Raw genomic sequence first — 19,805 nt, 5'->3', positions numbered from 1 at the left:
AGTACAGAAATGTGGGAAAAAAAAAAGAAGTAAAAGCACTTTTGCAAAAAAAGAAAAAGAACATAGTGCAGAGCAGCATCATCTTGTTTATGGAGATTGACGGATTTACAGAAGTGGCACAGACAGTTGATTAGTTGGCCTTACGAAGGAGAGAAATATCAGATTAGAATATCAGCTAAGAAATTAATCTTATTCCATCAGGAATTGTTAAATGCGAGAGTGAAATTTTGCTTAACCCACCGAGAAATTATTTTTTTCTGCAAAACAAAAGTGGAGTGAACCTTACAGGACTAAAAACCACACCTGCAATGAACCACAACAGGCCCAACAGCGTGGCGCTTCACATGCGATGCCTTCCGCACAAAGGTGAGAACGGGCAGTGTGTATTCTGGAACACCCATGTCAGGCCACTGGGTATAATGGTACTGAGTCACTATGCGTCCACTAGACCTCCCCTTCTGGGAACCCTGCAACAGAAACATAATTCCACATGTAAGCAGCCCATATCTTCCTTTATTTTCTTTCTGTACCTAATAGCTGTTGAACTGGCTCTGAATATTCCAGCCTTCAAAGAGAAGGGCAAGGGCCAGTGCTTCTGTCTCACCAGGTTGCCCACTGAGTGGAAAAATGACCTGACACTGTCTCTTAGGAAGCCATAGAGAAAGACTACAAGCACTGGAGAGATAACATATTACAACTGCTCTCAAGAGTCACCAGCTCTTCCTGCCACTCTGCTCCTCTGTTGAGTGAACAGAAAGAGTAGGATTCATCTCACCCAGCTTTAGTGGTCTACAAGGTAAGTAGCCTTGTCTAGGCTGCTTTTCTAAGCTCCCTTCCTCCATGGCAACTCAGAGGCAGGGATTCCTTCAGAAAGCAGGTAATCTCATTCAAAGATTCATTCCTAAAATAGGCAGAATAAATTAATTGAGAGTAAATGCTGCACGTTATGTATTAATTATGCAGGGAGGGTGAGAGACTAGATGTCTCGGACATTTATGTGGCTGGAATAAATTAAGTTTTCAGAATCCTCCTCAAAGTAACTAACATCACCCTGCTGAGAGAGCATGCTGGTTCTGGTTACAATAAAGTAAGTGTGGATTCACCTGTCTTTAGAAAGGAAAATGGAGAGCTGAGGTGGATAATTTAACTCATACCATGTTTTCTTCAAGTTGCTCTCTTTCTGAAAATGTATCGTCCTGCTACCCAGGCAGGCAAAATCCACGTCAGCTCTCCAATGTGGTCAGTGCTTTTTCTCTGATGGTCCTACAGTTTTCTGAGTTTATTCATCTGGTCAAATTAACTGAAGTTGACAAGCATCTTGGCTGGCTGAGACCTACAGGATTCAGCTTTACATATACAGCAGAAAGAGTTGTCAACTGCCTTAAAAATATTCTGAGCATCTTTTAACTCTTCCTTTTGCCCACCTCTGTTTTCAGGATGCTACAAACCTTTTTGATCTTGGTGTTTCTAAGAGTAAAATTCCTCACAGTGTAATAGGCAAGTACATGAACACTCTTCTGAGTAACCAAGAAGTTCCCATATTCTTCACTACCTTCGGCAGGCCAGTACTGGTCACATTTTCTCTGTTAAAAAGAAAATAAAAAATAGAGGAAAAAACCTCCTAAAATGTCAAACTAGTAAGCCAAAATATTCAAATTTAAGAGCATAGTAAAGCACAAAACTGTACAGCGACTGTCAATATACCCAGTTTATAAATAGACATGATCTCCTGTGCAGGAGAACAAGTAACAGTTATTTTGGCTGTGCAAAGATGCTCTTCATTTGGAATACTCCAAAAAAGAGGTTTAAATCATACTATCAGAGTTGAAGGGGTCTAATGTTGTGGAACTTTCCATTCTATAGACACTCTAAAAACTAAAGAAAACAACACGATCTATAGGAAAAATAGGAATACATCCAAGTTAGTAGAATTGTAAGTGGCTTTTGATTAGTTTATAGTATGGGCAGAGAATATTTATAACTGGTAGCCAGGGTATGAGTGAGCCTGTGTATGGCTAGAATGTACAGCAGAGAGCTGTACATTCTTTTGGCTGGGTGTCATATAGCTGGGTAGTCCAGCCTTTTGGCTGGGTAGTCATATAGCCTTCTCTAAGAGTATTAGAAGAGTGTTTGTTTATAGCATGGTGTTATGAATGAAGTGGTACTCCTAGGGCAGCCCTCATCTGCAATTGCTGTGTCTGTATCATCTGAGAGATGCTTTTTAGGTTGTATGGTAAGATTTACATTCATTTTAGGCACTGCTGCCAGTGTGCAGCAAGTGTGATGCAATGTGTCCTCATGTGACCCCAGGGTACATGTATACTCGCACCACATAATCAGAGAAACACACACCCTGTGATGGGGTTTGACCTCTTTTTGTCTCACTGGACAAATGTGTGTCTAGTCATGTAGTAGGAAAGGAACTGTGAGTACAGGATGTTAACAGGGAGCAGACAGTGAATATCCAGAAAAGTTCACCTGAAATATGTTCTTTCCATGGTCAAAGGCAACCCTGACAAAGAGCATGATGGCAAGCAGACTGGTAGCAGAATGTGGCACAAGGTCCACAGTCTGTCCACTTCTATTATATAGAAGAAGTCTTTTTTTCAGGGTAAGATTTTTTTTGTGGTTAGAACATGGTATTTTCAAGACTTATTGAATATTTTCTTTAGTTTCATTCTACAAATCCTCAACTTTATACTTCTGTAGCCAGTCCTAGTACAAGCAACTACTACAAACTATTGATTTTTGTTCAATAAATGACAAAACCGGATTTTTAAAAGACAGGAGTTTGCTACAGGTAGATCTACCAACATCAGAGAAATAAAAAACAGACAAAGGTACTCATACCCTTCCTTTCTCAATGAGATTAGTTATCATCACAATAACTTCTACGTTATGTTCCCATATCATTCTCCAGAAATCTTCTGCTGTTGATTTTAGTGGCCCTTGAGCTGCAATGTAGGCTTTTGGCTTGTTGTAGCCCTAAATTGAAATATAAGAAATGACACTTGTCAAATCACTGTCCATGAGCAAAAGGAGGTTGGGAGGTGTACATGACATTTAATGTATTTATTTTTAAAGACTTTGAAAACCTTTTAAGCACTTTTATGTTTTTAACTATTGAAATTGCAGAAACCCTGTGGTATCAGATAACATATGAATACAACTGTTATGTCAATATTTATCATTCCAGCAAATAGGATATGTATGTTCAAATGCCCGTGTTCAGGAAGAACATTGATATGATAGGGATTATGAGATGTGTTACAGAAGTGGTTTAAAAAATGAATCATGATCACTCATGTGTAAATAACTATGTAATGAAAACCGGTAATGGTGCCTTGGTGAGGCTCTCAGCTAAATAGACTCTTCCTCTCATGAGATTACCTCAGAGGGGAGAATTAACCACTCAGATGAGATATACCTCTAAAATGACTCAGATGTGACAGGATATTTTTTCTTAAAAAATGCCCTTCATTAAGCTGCAGTTGCTACAATATGAAGATGGATTCCAAGAAAGAATTGGCATTTTACCTTTGCTTTAACTTCGTAGGCTTAACTTAGACCACGAAAGTTTTTTTAACAAAATCTGTAATATTGTGATACTTCTTTTGCATTAAACCTATTCATGTCCATTCATATTTTTTTTTACAGAAAAGACTGACAGATCAATAGGCCAGTAGACAGGAAAAGGCACTTACATCGACATAGTTGGCGTTAATGTAATCAGTCAGTTTTCCATCCTTTTCTGCAAGCTGGGCTAATTTAACCCTAGTATGATCATCTGCAGTAAAACAAGGGAGAAAATAAGCAATTTTTGGTAAGAAATATATTCTTTCTTGTAAAAATAATGAGGTGTATTTTTACAATGCATAAGACCAATACAATCACATATGCCAACATCCTTTCCTTAGGTATGAATCAGATTCAAAATTCTAATTTGCAGAAAAATAAAGTAATGACTCCAAAGTTTGAAGGGATTCAGAATCTAGTGGCCTGAGTAGCAGCACCTCGGATCATTTTAGGCACTATGACATATTTCCCCTATGGCCTCTAGCTGCTGCTTGTAAATGTGTATAGGTCTTCCATAAGTCCTGTGTCATGACTGCCAGATCTGCACAGTGGGATGTCTCAAAATGACAGCAGGCACCGTTGTTGAGGAACTTTAATTCCAAGTTAAAAGAACACTGGAGAGCAATGAGACTTTGAAAATGCTGGTCATCTGAAGCATCAGCAGTGGCTACATCAGGGTGAGCTGAAGCGTTCTGTAGGCTGCACCAATTGCAAGAACTACACTCGAGTCACTTACAGAGGATTCTTGCTACTTCAGCTGCCCTAAGCTGCCTCTGTACTGCTCTTTAATAAAACAGCCCCTGGGCTGGCACATTTCGTATGACCAGCTACAAACACAGAGTGACAGAGGAAAATCCCTGAGTTTTTGTCCCTTTAGAGACATCTTTAGCCAGGGGGATTGTCATTTCCTGTTGCTGGTTTACATTGTCTTCTGCCAGACAGCTGACTCTGTCACTTTTTCTATTAAGCTTTAGTGATGCTGAATGCCGAAGATTTAGATTTATTTAGAGCTTTCTTGTAATCAGAACAAAGTCGAAATGCTATGGAGAGTTAAAAAAAGTATTGCGCCAACAAATGATCAAAAACCCAGAGGCAATAGCTTGAAAGAGATATTAACAAAACTGAATAGTGTTTCAGAGCAGAAAAATCTGGGAGAGTGATGCAGTGGGAAAACAAGTGTACTGGCTAATGAAGATGCTGTACTACATTGTTGCCAGGCACATAAAACCAGAACATTCATGTTTATATGTGACAGTAAATATATCCAGGGATTTTGAAGCTCATAGAGACAATAAATCACCATTACTCCAAATCAAAGATGGATTAATTTTGACAATCAAAACACAGCTTCTTAGGCTTTCTAATGGCATTATAATGAAATCTCCCAACTCCCTTTGGGTCATCGCAGAAGACACGAATATGTCTTGCTGACACATGCTCATCAAAGCAGCAGAATGTCAGAGGCCTAACTTGAAGAGATGTGAAATCTCATGCTAACTCCTCTCCAAGGAGCACTTTGCTGAACAGTAGCTGGAGGTTTCAGTGTAGAAGTATTTTTGCTCCCACTAATAACATATAAATCTATACTTGTCTGTAATTATTTCTTGCACAAAACAACAAGTGATGCTTTTACTTACAAGCAACAATGTTTATGTATCTATTCTTATTCTTGTTGTCAGGGTGATTAGAGCTGTCTGATGTAATACCTAGATCTACAGTACAGCTCTGGATTTCCTGAAAAAAAAGTATGCCATTCTTTAGTAAGTATTAACATACATAAAATGTCTTTAAATACAGTAAGTAAGCATGAAAAGAACCACAACCTTACACCCAATTATCTATGATATTTTACAACTACTTCATTGCTAAAAAAAAATGCAGTGAAATAATTCCTTACCTGATAAAACTCTTTCAGTGTCTAATGAGGGAATGAATGCAAAAAAAGTAAAAAAAATCAAATTCCACAGCACAGAACAAATGGATAAGTGTTTATATAAATTACAATTACTATATGGAAAACAGTTATGGTCATGCAATATATCCATAATAACAACAAAACTGTGTATTTTGACAAAACTCCTAAAGGAAACAACAGGTAATTTTCCCAGTTAAAATTATGGCATCTCTTTTCCTATCTTTAATGTTAGATCTTAGGCCAGTGAAAGCTTGTACATATGAGCAACACTACAGACTTTAGCCAGATTATCTGTAAATTTAACAGTTCATTGGAATTTTTATTGGTCCTTATAAATGCATCAGTTTCTCTGGGGAATGCTTTTGCTCTCTTTGCATTCAGCTGCAAAACCTCCACTGAAGCAGGACTGTGTGCTGTCCAGCCAGCCTCAGAGCACTCTGGGGAAAGACAGAGTTACAGCCCTCACTCTGGCTGCCAGCAATTTCAACGATTTTATAAAGAGAGACAGGCTTGAGAAGACAGGCACAAACTCTCTAAGACTCACAAAATTAATTCATTTTATTGATTACTTTAGTTGACAGGAAACTCAAGCATTTATAAGGCCCACACTGTTAAATAGCAAATATATTGCCATCACTAAAAGTACTAATGATGCTTCCCAACACTTTTTGTAATTCATTTTAATGTCAGTGACCTTAATCTACTTAAATATATGTATAAAAAGTGGTTGTCAGTCTAAAAATTAGATTTTAAATGTTATTTTGTAGTAATATAAAAAAACTTGCTACCCTCCCCCCCCCAAAAAATCTGAACCACCTTTGTACTCTTCAAATGTATGCTAACTCTGCAAAGACAATTACTGTATTTCAGTTTTTCCCAATCTTCTAAGTTTTCTATCAGTAGAGAAAAGAACTGGACACTAATTCTGGAGTAGTCCACAAAGCAGAAAAAGGATCACCAAGAAATGATGAGGACACTGACTTTTCTTTGCAATAGTTAAAACTAGCATGAAATATGTCAGATGGTGCTGCTGTAGTTCGGTGACATGCACAGTATTTTGTCTTTAGATCACTTCTGTAATTAAGGAAAAGTAAAATTGTAGGACAAGATCAATTTAGAATGAACAATCTGATTTCTGTATTGCTGTACTCACTAATGGTGACAGAACTTTGTATCCATTGTATTTACACACAGTCCTTCAAGACCTGCTCTTATTCATAGCTAGCTGAGCTGGAGCCCAGTCCCATCAGTGCATATGCACATGTGTAGTATATGAATATATACTGGACATTCACAAGTATTTACAAATTTGGTCCCACAATCAAATGGATATTCTGAATGTTAAATGAATTGAAGAAAAAATGCTGATGAAGAAGGTTATGTGAAGGACATGGAATTTTTGGTCAACTAGATCACAATACATTGGTTGGGGAAACAAAAGCAAAACCTAAAGATGCAAAACTCTGATTTTTTTACTTTCATTATTGTTTTTGCAACGGGAATATTACAATTGTATTTTAAATTAACACAGACCAGTTAAAAAACTTGTTCCCATCCCAACTGACTGATTTTGTTTCAAATCTCTTGTAAAATTGCTGATGGTACAGCTTTCATTACGGTATTTGGGGTTTTAATGTTTATGTCAATTAAGTTAGAACATATCCATCTTTAAATTGATTGCAATACATGAGTGTGAAAAACAATGAAGATCATTAGTTACATATGGTGATAGTAACATTACATGATTAGAGCATATGTTTCAACATTTTCAAATACCTCTTATGAACCATATACTTTAGGAAAGGAACTGTAAAGCTTTCACTACCACATAGGAAGACTACATTAGCTCCCCTGTTAATCAGAAGTCTTGCCACGTGTACTCATTATTACTTCCCTTTTATTTTCTCTGTAAATGGAACAAGCAAATGTGGGTAGCTTCTGCAAAATTCAATTGTCATTAGTATTGGAAAAGCTTTAGATCTATCACTGTGTCTGATAAACCATATACATTGCATTATCTTTGCATAGTTTATTCACACAATTGTTCAGTATTTTAGCACAATAATAAACATTCCCATTTGTACCAGTCCTGGTAGCTTTTAGGAATCTCCCTAGGCTTTATGCATAAACTCCATACTGGTCTCAAAGCACTCACATTTATTGTGTTATTTCATGCATTCATGAAATTGGTGCCCAAGTCAGAATGTAATGCCCCCATTTTTGTTTCCAGGCATTTAAACTTAACATTATTTGTACATGCTAAGTAAAAGACGACATCATAGAGCCATACCTCAAATTCTTCAGAAAAACCATTACTTGCATGTAAATCTGCAACATGTTTTGGAAAATGCTTTATTGGAATTGCTCCAACATCATCTTAGGGGTGGGAAAAGACAAAAAGTATATTTATGTAGAATAAAAAACCAGTGACATATAATGAAGTTTATATGTAGGCAATCCACAAAACATCCTGAAATAAAATTCTTGGCATGAACTTTGGATATACAACTCCCAAAAAATTACAACATTCTTTTATGCCATTAACATTTCTAAAATAGTTGCCTAACACTTGAACATTTCTAAATTATTATTTGGAAAGAAGATAAAGAAAATGCCTTGCTAGATTTTGCTCTGTCTGTAAGCTCCCCAAATCAAGGTGCTGATTCTGCAAGGTGCTGAGTTTTTCTGTTAAATAGAAGAACATACAAAATTCCCTGTGAAGTCATGGAGATATGGGAGGATTAGCTCTTTGCTCTCAAAGGCAGAGAGCAGAGCTCTGAATAATACTGATAAAGTAGGAATGATTAGGCAGAGTTGTCTGGGTACTTCACACTGATTAGTGTTGCACTGGAACTCAGATGCAGTACATGGACAAGATGCATAGTCCCAAGCCTGCTAAATTAAAGCAGCATTATGCCAGTAGTTTCATATTAATTTACAGTTGCATGTTTGCACTGGCATCCAAAGTAAACAGCAATAATTTTCATCTTTTACTGCATTAGTGACTACCTTCAGTACAGAAATTTCTCCCTGTTCTCCTTATGATTCTATGATTACAAATTGATAATAATCTTATGTCTGATCATGGCAGTACTGACCGCAGATTTTCACATCAGGCTTCATATTTCAAGTTTTAAATGCAAGATTTATGTTTAACACTTCTTGGCTACCCAAAAAGAACAAATCTACATTCTCAAGGAATAAGTGTGATTAATGTAACATCTCCCATTTTACTTTAGACAAATACAAAAAACCGCTTGTGTAGAATATGCATCAGGAATCACATCAAAAACCTTTGGGACTTTCAGTCTTCTCTTTACTGCAAATATGCTGTGTAAACAAAGTCATCTGTTTGCTAATTATCTGCTAAAGGATGGCATTATTTCACTTAGTTTTGGTACTGAAAAATAATTTTGTTGGGTTTTTTTTTAAAGCCTTTCATGGTTTAAAAATATGTTTATTTCACAATCTGTAATTTCATCACTATTTCATATGCGAACAAAACGTCAGAAACATTGAACAAGGACCTGTTATTCACATCAACAGATGTTCAGCATTTATCCTACCTAATAATTTTATCTTTCAGTTACCAAGAATTTGTTGATTTGTACCAAGATCCAGCTGATCTTCCACTTACATGACTGGATCTGAATACAAAAAGTGAATTTATCCAGTCAAGCCTAAGAGAAGCTGAACAAATGTGTAACACAATCTTCACACTTTGGAAATGAAACCTTGCATGAAGGGTTTATCCTAATGATATGCAAATGCAAAACCAGAAGGGAAAGCAAATGACCCAAAGAGTGAGCACAATAATGGAGAAACAGGTTCTGTTTCTTTGCCCATGCAAATCTCCCAATTCAATCACTTCTGAATCCAGGAATGTATTTTATATCTGGATGTCAGGTATCACTTCAAACTACTGAGAGTTTGATAGTGGATCTGAATACTACCCTCTAATTCATTATTATTTGAATGCATCTTTGAATTGTGCTGTGAAGTGCCATGGCATTTTCTGTGAATAACTGCGGCTCTCCTATCTCTGCCAATGAAACTCCATGGAAGGAAAACTTAATGTATAATGAGATCTGTGGAGTGTGCTTTTGGTCATAGCCATAAGAATTGAACTTAGCAGTTGCAAAACACTCTTCCTGCCCTACAGTCTTTTCTAGTATTACATTGTAATTAGATGCAATTGTAAAATTACACTGTTGAAACACTTGTGCAATAGAAAACATAGTGACTGTTCACTTGACATCTGTTGCACGCAAAATAAAACTATTTCCTCAGTGCTTGCAGCTTTTTCCATAAAATATTTTGTGTATTTTCAGTCACTTAGAAAAAAATTTCTCTTTAATATTTATCAGCATTTCGGAAGGAAAACCTCCAGCTTCAAAACATGTATTTTAGGCACTCAGAAAAACTGTAAGTGCAATTATGACAATGGAAAACACTTTCTCCCTGAGGTGAGATGGTCAGGAAAAATTGTAAGAAAATTATGCAGTTGTAATGCAATATAGTTAATGATGGAGAATTAAAGCAGACATTTCCTATAATGATTGTTTGACATTCATATATAATCATGTTTTCTGAAATCAAGCTGAAATCTCTGCTTTTCAACCATTTATTTAAAGTTTATGCATCTCCTAACAACAGCAACCCATACAAGATGCATTTGAAGATATCTACAATTCAGTTACAATGGAAGCCTAATGTTTGGGATTTATTTAACTAGATCTGTTTACTAGTTATTCACACAAGGGCTGATTTTCTTCCTTTAGTCATTCCATGGAAATCCATCTCCATGTGTAATAGCACAGTTTGCAAAAACATTACTTGTGGAACAAGATATCCTTGTCTCATAGGTGAGAATGTGACTTAGGATCTGCTTCAGGATAAATCTATTTAGGGTTTAAATAGATGAATGAAATTAATCTATTTCATTCTACACAGACTGAAAAAGCTGTGAGGCTGCACGTGCTCCTCTGATACTCTTTGAGGAAAGAAAGGAAACAGTTTCTCCAAATAAAGGTGGTGGATATAGAATCAGAACATGCTAATAATATTCTGAACTTCTGTATTATTTTCATGAGAGGTTCACAGAACTTTACCATCGTAATTATGCTAGTAAAATACATAAGTGTAAGAACACGCTGTAATTGCAAGTGAAATGCAGACAGATGAGGCATATCCTCATCCCCCTGGTAAAAAGAATAGGACATGTTCTATACACAGGTGACAAATCCAATTAAAGGCAGAAACACAACAGAATATGTTGCTGGTGTTATCCTCTACAGCTATTTAGGGTGGCTCAGATGGCTACATGAGCAGCCACTCTAGTGAGGCTACACTTCAAATGGTTACAAGGCAGAGTATCCTTGAGGCAACTCTGTAAGCTGAGGATATTTGTCTTCTGTGTTACCTACAGAAGAGATTATTAATAACATCAGTCTGCCAATGTCAGGTGTACCTGTTTACACAGACTTGTACAAGAGGTTACAAATCTCTGGTTTACAGATGTTACAATATATGAAGAATTCATATTGACACATATAAAGCAGCATCTTCCAACAGCTAACACCAATCCACAGAACAGTTGCCAGAAATACCTGAGACTGGGAAGATTGGAGCTGGGGGAGCAGAAATCACTCGAGGTGATGTATTATCTTCTAAATAAAAATGAGCAGTCTGGAAACATTTCCTAGAGAGGAATAAAAATAAAAAAATATTGAAAAAAAAAAGAAAATAAAAAAGAAACAACAAAACCCCACCAAAACATTTTCTGAGATGATTTAGAATTCTGGCATTATTGAGTCAGAAAGCAAAATCATGATTTTGAAAACCAATTTTCATGGAATGTCTAATACTACTGCTATAATATAAATATTCCCCCAGCACATCACCAAATTATGCATACAACAGGAAGATACTACATTACCTCAGCAAATTACAGTTCATGCATCTTTACCTATACCAGAAGCAGAAGATAGAGCACACATCATAGTGACAGCTGAAAGAGAAACTCTGCACCAGGAGCTACTGTAGATGCTGCACAGCTCCAAGTACAAAAAATGCGACTTTCTTCCTTACTTATCTAAATTCACTTAAATAATTACTGTTCCCTTTCATGTAATGATGCTAGCCTGAAAATGGAGCAGTGTAGGAGACCAGATCTGGAAATTCATCAATAGATGCTACCACAGACACGGAAGAGCAATAAAAGACAACACGCCCTGTAACAGCCAAAACAGTGGCTCTAGAACTACTATGACTGGGGCTAAACAACTTTCCATAATATAATCACAACACTGAGGGACACCTTAACTAAGGAGGGCTTCCCAAAGCTGACAGACCGAAACAGGGGAATTTCTAACTCCAGGACATGCCAGGTTTGTTGCAAAAACATTGAAGTATGAATACAAATGGAGTCAATCTTAACTATGACCCACAGTGTTATTTGTATCTGTGCTGTAATCCAGATGTGAAGATTATAGGAATAGCATCTGTTAAAAATCCAAGCTATTCAAAGGAATGAATAACCAACTGTTGCTGTAAGCATTGCAAAGCCTCTTTAATTAAAAAATCTCCATATGATTAGACATGCTAATAACAATCTTAACTTTGTTAAGATTATTATATAATATGTATATATTATATATATATTATATATATAGATAGATATTATTATTTGCTTGTCATTAAATTCAAAAAGAAATACATGCACCATGAAAATACTAATCTCATTTTATATTTACAAGATTCTGCTTCTTCAAAGCTGTTGGCTGAAACTATTGTATGATTGTTTGCTACTTTGTATAATCACTGTTACTATAAATTCTGTAGCATTCCTGTATCACTGCAGTCATAAAACCCCTCATATAATTGTTATAAGCAGAAATAAAATCTGAAGATACTTTGAGAAATATATAGGGAATATGTGGCTGTTGTCATTCTTTCCAGAACCATTAATATAGATAATAAAGACTTTGGTAAGCTTATTTGAATTAAGCCTCTGGGAAACATGCCCATATTCTCAGAATGTGTTGGGAATTTTCTATCAGTGTACAATACAGATTCTCTGAAAACACAAGAAAAAGCAGACAGCTGCCTAAAACGGAAAACTGAGGCATGCAAAATAGTTCCAGTGATTCACATGACAATTAAACCTGAAGTCCAGCTAGAATTCTCTAAAAGCGTATTTGTGATGTTCACAGAGAAGCTTTGGCTTTGCAAGAGAAATTTGCAGCAATACTATCTGTTATGTACTTGGTTTTACTTAGAAATGGCAATTTCAGATGCAGACCAAGGACACCAAGGTACCTGGGAACACCCTGCTGAATTTTAAGGCATCTCTAGCATTAGAATTAGTGGCTGCTGAGGTGAGAGAGGCTGTCTCAATGCTAGCATAAGACTCAAGAGTTAGTATCAGAACTCTGTGTGAAATGTTTCTGAGACAGGCAGGTACCAAAGTCTTCAAATCATTACATACTTTGGAAAGTCTGGCCCTGTCTGCTGGGCACAGTGAATGCTGTATTGTGTTTATTAAAAAGTGCACCAACCAAACATGCCAACCAGTCTGATGCTAAAGCTCCAAACCCAAAAAGTGTCCTCCCCCCAAATGTCTACTGCTTGTGAACACCCATCATACACAAGGTTTATGGACTAATGTTGTCACCTATTTGCGTGAGAAAAGATTGAGCTATAAAGAATTTAATTAGCATAATGACTTTCACATCTAAAGCTGTACTTAAAATGTCCTCATATTATGCCATACACTCATTATCCCTCACTGAGCCAATGTATTTTTAATCTTTAACAAGTTAATTATGGCTCAAAATAAATTACACCCTTAGCGCATTTGGGAGACAAATTCATAGCAGTTGACTTAACCTGTACTGAGACTCATAAATAGGCACTCCATCTGCTTCTGCATCAGCACTGAAAGCCTTCATGACTAAATCTAATGTTAATACTCACATCCTGTTAATTATCACTTGTTGTTAATGAAAAAAGTGATGACTATTTCAAACTTCCAGACAAAGGTCCCATCACTCAATAACCTGATTATTTAATTTACACCTTTCATCACAGCATTTAGATCTCCAACCTAAAACTGTAATTTGTAATTTAGACACTGCACTTGTTCAAAAACACACTTTATATATGGCGGCAGTGCTAAACCACTGAATTAATTACAGTGTCTGGATCTGCACAGCAGCAGCAGCAGCACTTCTGTCTGACAGGAGGGATACTAGACCTGAATGAACACTTCAATGGGAGCGACTTGGGACTACAAGACTAAGCCTCAGACTGTGGGGGACATAGATTTTCTATCATTCAGGCCCTGGACCTTGGCTGAGAATGTGTGCTTACTTCTGCCCTGGGGCAGGCACAGCTCAGAGCTTGGCTGGGACTGTCACCGAGGCAGGCAAAGAGCCCCGTGCACACGGGACTCTGCGTGTGTGCAGTGCTCCTGCCCCAGGGACTCAGGAAGGGAGCTGAACTCTGAAAGGCAGAGGCATCTGTGAGAGGATGTGTTTGCACTTCTGCTGCTCATGCAGAATGGTCTTAGAGGCATGATTCCATCTTTCTCTGAGAACTTCAGTTCTTTTGAGCTCACAGCATTATCTGCCAGTAGGTCTCAAACACTTATTAGATTTTTTTTTTAATGTTCAGATAATTTAAAGATCTGATGGAGCCAAATGATCTTTAAGTGGATCTTTAATGGACGCCAATTATTCAATTTTTAAATAGCTGCAATTAATCTTTATGTGTTTGTCAACTGGAATTTTAATTGCCAGATTTTATTAAAACTTTTATTTATGAGATGCCACACTGTTGAGAAGTTTCTCCTTTACAGATGGATGAGTGTGGCCTCTGTATATTGAAATCTGGTTTTAATGTTTCTGCATGTGCAAGTTTAATGATCCTTAGAGAGGATTCTCGACTCTGTTTCTATAAACTTATCACAGGACTCAAGGCATGAGCTCAAATCATGGATAAGAAAATGAGCATTCTCTGACAGGTATGTTTCAAAGATATAGGGTAGTAGAGGAAAACTAAAATTCAAATAACTGCTAGGGTGTTGTCTGTCATCAGGTTGGTAACTTCTGAAGTGTTGCTATCATGAAATGTCTAACAGGCTGCATGACAGGCAGCTGATACTCAGTATGTCTGTAGATGCAAATGGACCTGCAAGTGCATTAGCAGTTTGTGGTTCATGTTATTATGGTCTTTTACTACGATTTACTATGATGTTTGTTGAGAAAGAATTTTGAATGGTACAACTCCTACTGATAACTCTTACCATGCCACTATTCTCCGTGCTCTTCTTACAATAAACATTGTAAAAATTGATCTGCACAAACACGAGTAATTAAGCAAAATGGTAATAATGAAGCCACCAAGAAAAGAACAGAGCAAGCACATTCAGGTATTCCTGCCACATCTCTGCTGCAAGAATTTGGAAAGTAGACAGATACTGAAAGCAATGGATAGACTCTAGATTTGGACAGAAAATTCTCTCTAAAGCTATTAAAAAAAGTCTATCTGGACAGCAAGGCCACTAAACAGGGCAAAGAATCTCCTTGTTTATTCTACTGTAATCTTAATTCCGCTGAAGAAATGAAAGGAAAATGACATTGCTTGAAAATTGCTTGAATTACAAAAGATACATGAAACCAGAGTAGTTAAAAATTGTGCATTTTCCTACTGGTAATTATTCAATCTTTAGACAATATTGCCATTAGAAGTTTTCATCCTTGTCAGAGAAATAAATACCTATCAAAAAAAGATTGAAATTATGCCTAATGAGATAGTGAAGAGATTGAGGAATTTCCTCAAGTGCTGATTAACAATTTCATTTAAAAAAAAAACCCAAAACCCAAACCCAAACAACAGATGGTACAGAATATTTTTCTGATACAAGTCATTAAAATGAAGAAATAAATAATTTTGCCTTTCTTTAACCTTGGGAGACTGGAACTTGTTGCTCTTGGTAGTCATTTGGTTTTCAACCAAATAACACAACTTTTGCACATTCAAATAAAGAGCTAATAGTGGAAACAACCCTAAATACTATACACTCAAATGACCAGCTATGACCAATGCTTTTTGTGGACTTCTGTTGCAAAAGGAATATAGAATAACTCCTCATAAACCTAAATGTTTTTATGAACTTTAATAAATGAAAATAATTGGCCCAAATTAGGAAAAAAAAAGGTGCATTATAAAAAGAAACATTAACATCTAACAGCAATTATTTCAAAACAAACTATTAGAAAAATCTTACAGACTTTCTACTAGTATTTCCCAGGCTTAATAAAATCTGCATAGCAATGAAGTTAATATTCTGATTTTTTTCCAGACTTTAAAAAGAGGTGTGTGTTTTGGCAACTTTGAGAGAGGGCTGCAAAGTCCTACCTACAATGCATAGTCTTTATGTTGCATTCCTCTGAAGTAAGAAATAGTTACTGGTGTTATCATAATGCCAAGAGAATTTTGAGGATTAACAATAAAAGAGCTCCATATTTTATTTTGTAGTGCACAAGAAATACACAAAAGATTAGATTCAAGTCAAGAAGATATTATTGCTAACGGGATTTTTGTTTTATTTTGAAAGATTTGTTTTACAGAATTGTTCATTCCCAGAGAAAGAATACAAAATGAACACAATGTTATTTGACAAAAACAAGCTTGTAACATGTAGGATTACTAGAACTGCATTGTACAATCTGGGTCTTTAAATGCATGGCCTTCTTTGGCAGATAGAAGAGATTTCAAATACTGTTCAGCATCAGGGATGAAACCCTTTGGAAGATGAATATGAACAATCATGTTGCATAACATGAATGACAGGGAAAGATTCTCAGTATGCAAGTGGTTAGCTGGAAATCCTGGGATGGAGAATATAGTTATACAACTAAGCATAAACTAAGAAATGAGTTGTGCAATTATTGTGGCAATTAACTACTACTTTGAAAAGCAGAAGAAATCTTTCTCAAGGTTCATTGTTCAAGTGTCTTTAGCCATGGCAAAGGCTGTCTAACTCACTAGCACATTTGCCTGAAACCAAAGAAGCTTGAACTCAAATTCTCCAGCCTAGTCTGTTCAGGAATGGAATGTGTTCTGTACCCATGTGGAACACACCCTCATAGGCTGACAGAAAACCAGTGTCAGGAGACTAGAACAAAAGTCAGTAAGCACAACCCTGACACTACAGCCTAGAGATAACAGTAGTCAGTAGTTTGGAAAGGGCCAAAGTTACTGGTTCTCTAGCTTTTTTTCATTTTAGATTAAGCAGGATTATTTGGGCTGAAGGAAGAAGAAACAGGCTCTGGAGGCATCTGGAAGGAGATGTTTGGAAGACTTCCCACTTCTTTATACAGTCCCTGTAAGAGCAAGGTCCTGTTTCTGGCTGCTAGTTTATGTGTTAGCACAGCAGAAGCAGGATCAGCTTCCAGCCAATCACTAAAGCAGCAGAAGTTTTTGCAGCTTATTTCCCCACACAGCATTTCCGGCCCACCACAGCATTTCCTCCCTGACAACCTGCACACTTGAGAAAGTCTTAGGACTGTGCAAAGGTTTTGAGAGCAGGCATGCCCCTAGGAAGACTGTCTTTAACCAGAACCAGTGGAAGAGTGACAAAGCCTTGAGCATTGCCACATACTGTCATGTGGCTGACGAGGTTCCTGGCACATTTTTAGTTCAGGCCAACTTGCAGTATTTCACACAACGCTTGACACAGTTTGGGGTTAGCACAGGGCAGAGGCCATCCCCAGTAAGCGATGTGAATGCAGCTACTCTGTTTTTATCCTCTGTGAGAGAAGTGACTTCAGCTGTATGGAAGCTACCTGTGCCATGCTAGCTGGTCTGTTTTATTGCACAGTGTGGATACAGTTTTTTGCTCTTCCTGATTATGTTATTATGGCTTCTTTTAACCATCAATTCTCTTTATAGTATATTTTTACTGGCTTATCAATTTATCAAGCCACAGAGAAACATGTCCATGAGGAAACCTCAGCACATGTGTGCGCATGAAACACATCCATAGTTATCCACTAAAGCTTTGAAAGGCTGGAGGGCTAATTTTGGTTTGGCAGAATCACAAAGGAGAATGACTTTTTAACCACAGGACATCCTAAGAGCTACTCAGTAAGTGACCTTCAAACAGTTGCACTATTACAGTATCATCATCCCCTTTCTGTCTTCTACACAGTGTCAGCTACAGCACACTCCTACAGTGCCATATGAATTGCTTATCTACATACTCCTGTTGAGGACCATAGATTCTCATTCTAAATTGGTATCTACCTTTTTCAATGGTTAAAGGATTGGAAAGATAGTAAATTGCCCCATGCCATGATACTTATTTTCCTTCTCCCTCTTGCATTTCCCAGTGCTCTGTTGAGTTACTTGGTTTCTAGGCATCAATCACAAGTTATTGTTTACTACAGTCTCCCAATATAAACTATTTGAAGTGGTTAAACTCTCACCAAAAAAAAAAAATTGCAGTTGAGTATTTTGGACAGAAATCACCTCATTTTGTCCTCTTTATGACACAGAGCAATATGAAGACATGGTAAGAGACAAGATCCAGTCTCCTTCCTAAACTAGCTCAATAATGCCAATCACATTTTTGAAATCAGAGCTCTTTAGAACTGAAAAAAAGGTCAACCAAAAAACAACTTACCTCCAGTAAATGAGAATACCCACAAGAATCACTAGACAGATAAAAGTCAGGGCTGATACGACCACAAGTGGTATAACTGTCTTCTTCTCTGATTCCAGACTCTCAGCTAGACCAATACGAGACTCATGGCTAATATTACTTGCCTCTGCAGTCAGAGAAAATTGAAACAGTCCATGTTTAAATTCTGAGAAATGCACAGCACAAGTGAATGTGTCTTATAATGGGCCTACTTAATATCACTTACCTCTATTTTTTACTATGTACTGCAGAAAGTTTATACATTTGCAAACCAGCTTACAGAAGATAAGCAGATAGAGGGTAAAGCAAAGTGTTCAAGCTTATGTGACTCAGCCTTCCAGCAGTGGAGACTTCTCTTTGTAAGAATAGCAGACTGTTGTTAAAATCCAGAAGAAAGTTTTTTTTATTTTAATCTGTTTTATTAGCTGAAAGCCAAATGAGTTAAGAAATCTGAATACATAATATTGGAATGTGCACTGGAATTGATATTTAACTGCTAGTCATATAATGCAAATCACTTCTCTGGCTAACAGGTTAATATGAAAACTATCTTGCAACAGTCCTTATGTGCTTGCTGTATTGCAGTTTAGCTTTCTGTATTTTTATCCATTGCCCATTCTATAAATTGCTTTATGGATACATTCTGCTTCCTTTGAATCCAATTGCCTCTCTCAACTCTACTGGAGCCACAGTTAAATTTCCCACCTCCATCTTTACAGGTGATCAAATTATTATTTAGATATTGCTTTAGTTTCATATTTCTGTGAGTCATATAATGCTAGATGACAGAAATATTTAGACATAGGAACCTGTATGAAAATTAAAACAATATATTTTCTAATTTTATTAAAGAAGGAAACACAATGGTGGACAACATCAACACTGTATTTTTAGCTTTGGTTGTACCTCAAGAAGTAAACATTTTAAAGCTGTGATGTTAACATAAAAAATGGATTTATTTCAGTCTGTGCAGTCTCCTGTGAGCTTTAATTGAGTTAAAATGCAGAAATAAGCACTTTTGCACTTGTTAGAATGAAACCCCTAGAATGTTTTCTGCTTTTGTGAACAGTCCTACTTCAGTGAATTTTCTGTGTAAGAGCAGAATTTTGCTGTATAGAAAACATCTGCACTCCATTGGGATTTCAAGAGACCAATTCTACATGAAAAAAAAGCTTGTACACAAAGAAAGGAAGGAATGGAGTTGGATCTGGAAAGGAAAAAAGACAGCAAATTACATGCTCTAAATAAGATGTCAAAAAACAAATGGCTTCACACAGTACAGATTTCTAGGCAGCTCTATTTGCTTCCATTTTCTTGAGTTTAGAGGCTTTCAGAACTTTATGTGCAAAAAGGTCTAGGCTCTGATTTTGCAGATGTCTTCTTGGTTTTAATTCAAAATACTCTTTAACACCCATATCAATCACTTTGCTTTAAATTCTGCAGCTCAATGGGCAAAGTAATTGAAGGCACAAAGTTGCTCCTGAAAAATCTCCAAGTTTCTCTTGGTTGATACTTCCTATTGATTTCAGAGAAAAACTATGTGTATGCATGAGAAAACACAGTATGATCCCTTTGAAACAGTCAGACTTGCTTATCCAACTCTGG

At 36.7% G+C, this 19,805-nt stretch overlaps 1 protein-coding gene across 6 annotated transcripts in view; it reads right to left on the bottom strand.

The window, feature by feature from the left end:
* The window catches only part of PTPRZ1 (protein tyrosine phosphatase receptor type Z1), a 135,950-nt gene that overhangs the window by 9,276 nt on the left and 106,869 nt on the right, over nt 1-19,805 (bottom strand). For 3 of the 6 annotated variants that reach the window (XM_042018123.1, XM_042018125.1, XM_042018127.1), the window contains exons 13-21: nt 18,183-18,327; nt 11,101-11,192; nt 7,782-7,867; nt 5,474-5,494; nt 5,214-5,310; nt 3,705-3,787; nt 2,851-2,985; nt 1,449-1,583; nt 304-467 (exon numbers count right to left, since the gene is read on the bottom strand). In XM_042018123.1, coding sequence (XP_041874057.1) covers nt 304-467; nt 1,449-1,583; nt 2,851-2,985; nt 3,705-3,787; nt 5,214-5,310; nt 5,474-5,494; nt 7,782-7,867; nt 11,101-11,192; nt 18,183-18,327 — 958 coding nt within the window. The remainder of the gene's footprint in view (nt 1-303; nt 468-1,448; nt 1,584-2,850; nt 2,986-3,704; nt 3,788-5,213; nt 5,311-5,473; nt 5,495-7,781; nt 7,868-11,100; nt 11,193-18,182; nt 18,328-19,805) is intronic. The other 3 variants (XM_042018124.1, XM_042018128.1, XM_042018129.1) reach the window with 1 other exon arrangement.

The sequence above is a fragment of the Corvus kubaryi genome, unplaced genomic scaffold (assembly GCF_017639235.1).
Source record: "Corvus kubaryi isolate FWS band 111438036 unplaced genomic scaffold, C.kubaryi_AGA036_p1.0 137, whole genome shotgun sequence".
In the NCBI taxonomy this organism is placed as follows: Eukaryota; Metazoa; Chordata; class Aves; order Passeriformes; family Corvidae; genus Corvus; species Corvus kubaryi.
Note: the sequence above shows the minus strand (reverse complement) of the source record. Positions and strands in the feature narration are given on the sequence as shown.